Source organism: Neophocaena asiaeorientalis, unplaced genomic scaffold (genome assembly GCF_003031525.2).
Source record: "Neophocaena asiaeorientalis asiaeorientalis breed wild unplaced genomic scaffold, Neophocaena_asiaeorientalis_V1.1 scaffold607, whole genome shotgun sequence".
NCBI lineage: Eukaryota > Metazoa > Chordata > Mammalia > Artiodactyla > Phocoenidae > Neophocaena > Neophocaena asiaeorientalis.
Window position 1 is genome coordinate 1617653 of NW_020173405.1, and position 3728 is coordinate 1621380.

Genomic DNA, 3728 nt, shown 5'->3' on the forward strand with positions numbered 1-3728 from the left:
GGTGAACTGGTGCCGCCCCTGATGCTTACCCTCCCCGCCACCCTTGGCCCCTGCACATCACTTGCCTCTCTCCTCCCCTGTTTCCAGAATCCTCTCCTTTGCCTCTGGCTGCCCCTGCCCTAGTGCAGGCCCTCAGCAGTTTCAGGTTGGCTGCCCGCAAACCTGGCCTGTTAAGCCCAGCTCGATGCAGCCACTCCCCCTCCCACTCCCAACTTGGGCCCCTGTCACCTTCATTAAGCTCATTCTGTTTCTCAGTCAGGGACCCTCCCCCGGCGAGTTGCCACATGTTAGGGTCACTTGGTTTCACTGGTCAGAGAAGGCATGAGGACTTAGCCTGTGTCTATGAGAAGGGGAGGATTTAGATTGGGGGGACGGGGGGGGGCATTCCACCTGCCAGCTGCAGGGATGAGGGCTGCGAAATTCCCTTAGGGGTCAGTACTGTTCCTTGTAAGGGACAGCCCTCTCCCCACTCACCTCCTGAGGGAAATGATGCCACCTGTTTGATCTTCATTTGGTTTCTTTCTTGTTCCTGTGAGATTGGTGGTTGGTGCAGGGTAAAGAGCTCTGGCTGGAGAGGTGCTGGGTTTGGGGGCTCAGCCCTACTGTGATATGAAGCACTTGACCTTGGGCCTCCCCTTGGCTGGCAGTGGGGCTGGACCCTGGGGCCTCCTGACAGTGACGCTGAACGTGTCATGCACCCAGAAACAGGAACCAAGACCCTCCCCTGGCTGGAGTCACAGTGGCCAAAGCAGAGGCTAAGATAGGACGCTGAGGTCTGACTCCACGCTGACAGGGTCTCCGGGACAGCCACACACGGAGGTGGCGCAGGTCCTGGCAGCCCCAGGGCCTCCCCGGCACACAGATAGGCGCAAGTACCTTTTCCTATCCCGGCACACGAATGTGGGAGCTGCCTCAGGGGAGCCATGTGCACGCCCCAGCACCTGCCCCGTTTCTCACTGCTGTGCTCACAACTCAAACCTTTCCGCAGCCCTTTAGGAGCTAGGGACCCAATCCCCACTATCTTCAAGGGCTGTCTCCATGCCTGTGTCTGCCACCAAGATGTCCATATAACAGTCCAGCCCCATCTCCACCCAGAGGGACGAGAGGGTGGGGTGCCCTGACTAGGGCCGCAAGGAGTGAAGTGGCCACATCACATCAACAGTCTTCAAAGGCAATGAGGACAGTCAGCTGGGCCCTGGCCCTCAGGCCCCAGGGAGGGGACAGCAGGATGGGCCATAAAGACAGTGGGAACAGATCCTAAGCCTCTGAGGAAAACTCTGAGGTAGGCTGATGCCCTCATTTTTTATACAAAATGAGGAAAGCAGAGTCTTACCCACAGGCCCCAAACAGGCTAGACTCCCCCGGGCCAGAGGGGAACAGTGTCATCCCAGGGGATTCCCTGAGTATCCCAGCAGGCATCCCAGTCTCACTTTGGGAAGCAGGAACCCAGGGCTCAGAGAGGCAAGCAGGTTGCCAAAAGGAGCAAAGAGGAGAAGAATCTGGGACTCCTGCAAAACACAGCTGTTTCACAGCACGATGTCCTCCCCATTGATGGAGAGCCAGAAAACGGGGTCAGGGGATGAGCCCAGAACCCACCCCCAGCTCTGCTCACATGGGAGACTCCTGCAGGGCCCTCACCCTCCTACCTTCTCCCTTTCCAGTCCAGAGAAGACAGCGGTGCCACACGGGGGTTTATTCTAGTCACAGCTTCCAGAGAAACTCCAACAATAAATTACATCATTAAATAAACTCTGCTGGACCACACCCCCTTCTACCCCTCCTCCTCTCCACATGCCCCCACCCCCAGGGCCCTGCGGGGGACTCAGCCAGGCCCACCCCCTTGCACTAGGCGACAGGGGAGTGAGCCTCACTGGGTCCTGACAAGTGAGGGTTGAACGAGAGTCTCCCCGCCCTGGTCCTCGGCCCCTCACACTCACTTGCCTGACCTTGACAGCTGGGCAGCTGCTAGTCAGCTGTCTCCTCCGGAGGGGGGCTAGGAGGGGGCAACAGCCTCCCCATGCAGGCCTGTGTCCCTAGAGGTGTGTGGGGTTCTCCAGAGAAGGATCCGTCTTAGTCATGTGCAAGACCACGGTGGGGGCCTTATAGTGGCAGTGGGTGCCACGGCCATAGCCCCCGGGGGCCCGGCAGGTCTTTACCCGTGCCCGGCCAGCTGCCATCTTGCGGTGGCACAGGCTCTGCCAGGTCTGGAAAGTCTTGGAGCTCCATACCCAGACGCCGCTGGTGATGCCCACCACCAGCGACATGAAGATTTTCAGCATAAAGACAGCCACGGTGGGCACTGAGCCCCCTTGCAGCGAGCAGTCCCTCCAGCCGCCGGGCGTGGTGGCTGCCGAGCAGGGCTGCTCTGTGGCCCGCAAGCGCCAGAAGTCCATGTTGAGGCGTTCATAGACGTAGCACACAATGACGCAGGTGGCGGGCACAGTGTAGAGGATGGAGAAGACCCCAATCTTGACCATGAGCTTCTCCAGCTTCTCCGTGTTGGTGCCCCCTGTCTTCATGATCTTGCGGATGTGGAAGAGGGCCACAAAGCCGGTCAGGAGGAAGCTCGTGCCCAGCACCAGGTAGCAGGAGAGGGGTACCAGCACGAAGCCCGTGAGTGCCCCCGCATCCATGCTGGCCACGTAACAGAGCCCGGTCAGCTCATCCCCTGCCACCTTGCGCAGAGTCAGGATAACGATGGTCTTGAGAGCCGGCAGCCCCCAGGCTGCCATGTGGAAGTAGCTGCCGTGGGCCTCAATGGCCTCGTGGCCCCACTTCTTGCCGGCCGCCAGGAACCAGGTGAGGGTCAGCACCACCCACCACAGCGAGCTGGCCATGCCGAAGTAGTAGAGCAGCAGGAAGACGAGGGTGCAGCCCGTGTTCTCCAGGCCCTCCTGGATCACGTAGAGCGCACCCGCCTCCTGGTCACAAGCCACGCTCTGGGCCCCAGCCACAGCCCGGATGAGGAAGGCTAGCGAGTAGACGTTGTAGCACATGGAAAGGAAAATGATGGGGCGCTCCGGGTACTGGAAGCGGTGAGGTTCCAGCAAGAAGGTGAGCACGGTGAAGGCAGTGGAGAAGAAGCACAGCGCCGACCACACGGCCATCCAGACGAGCGCGAAGTCCTTGTCGCGCCGCGACCAGAACACCTCGACGCCCGGCCCGCAGCGCGGCGCGCACGAGCGGCTCTTCTCCACGTACTGGAACTTCTCGGGGTTCTCACAGGTGCCGCCGGCGGCGCCTAGGATGGCGTCGCCGGGGGGCCGCGCGGGCCGCGGCGCCACGGGCAGCATGCCTAGGCCCTTGTGGGGCTCGGCGGGGCCGGCCGTGGCGTTCTCGGGCGCCTCCATGCAGAGCGCGTGCGGGTCGTTGCGCGTGGGCAGCCGGGCGCAGTCCAGCGAGTCCGGCCAGCCGAAGTTGAACTGCTCCATGATGGGCGCGCAGCGCAGGCGCGCCTGCTCGCACATGGGCCGGCAAGCGGGGATGGGCGTCGAGACCTGGTCGGTGCACATGGGCGCGTAGAGCGAGCACAGGAAGAAGCGCAGGTGGCTGTGGCAGCCGTACTGCACGAGAGGCGCGAACTCGGCCAGCTCGGCGGCCGCCTCGCCCTGCGACGTGTGGCCCAGCAGGTTGGGCATGCGGGTCAGGTTGTAGCCGATGCCGCGGCACATGGGGATCTCCACCGCCTGGCACGGCGCCGGCCCGCGCCCGCGCTCCGGGTCGAAGCG

General features: G+C 62.3%; 1 protein-coding gene across 1 annotated transcript; it reads right to left on the reverse strand.

Moving 5' to 3' along the window:
* Positions 1 to 1827: 1827 nt before the first annotated feature.
* FZD9 (frizzled class receptor 9) lies at positions 1828 to 3728 on the reverse strand (the record flags this gene model as incomplete). The annotated part of the gene is made up of 1 exon (XM_024747223.1): positions 1828 to 3728. A coding segment is annotated over one exon (1695 nt), but the record flags the coding sequence as incomplete, so codon positions are not given.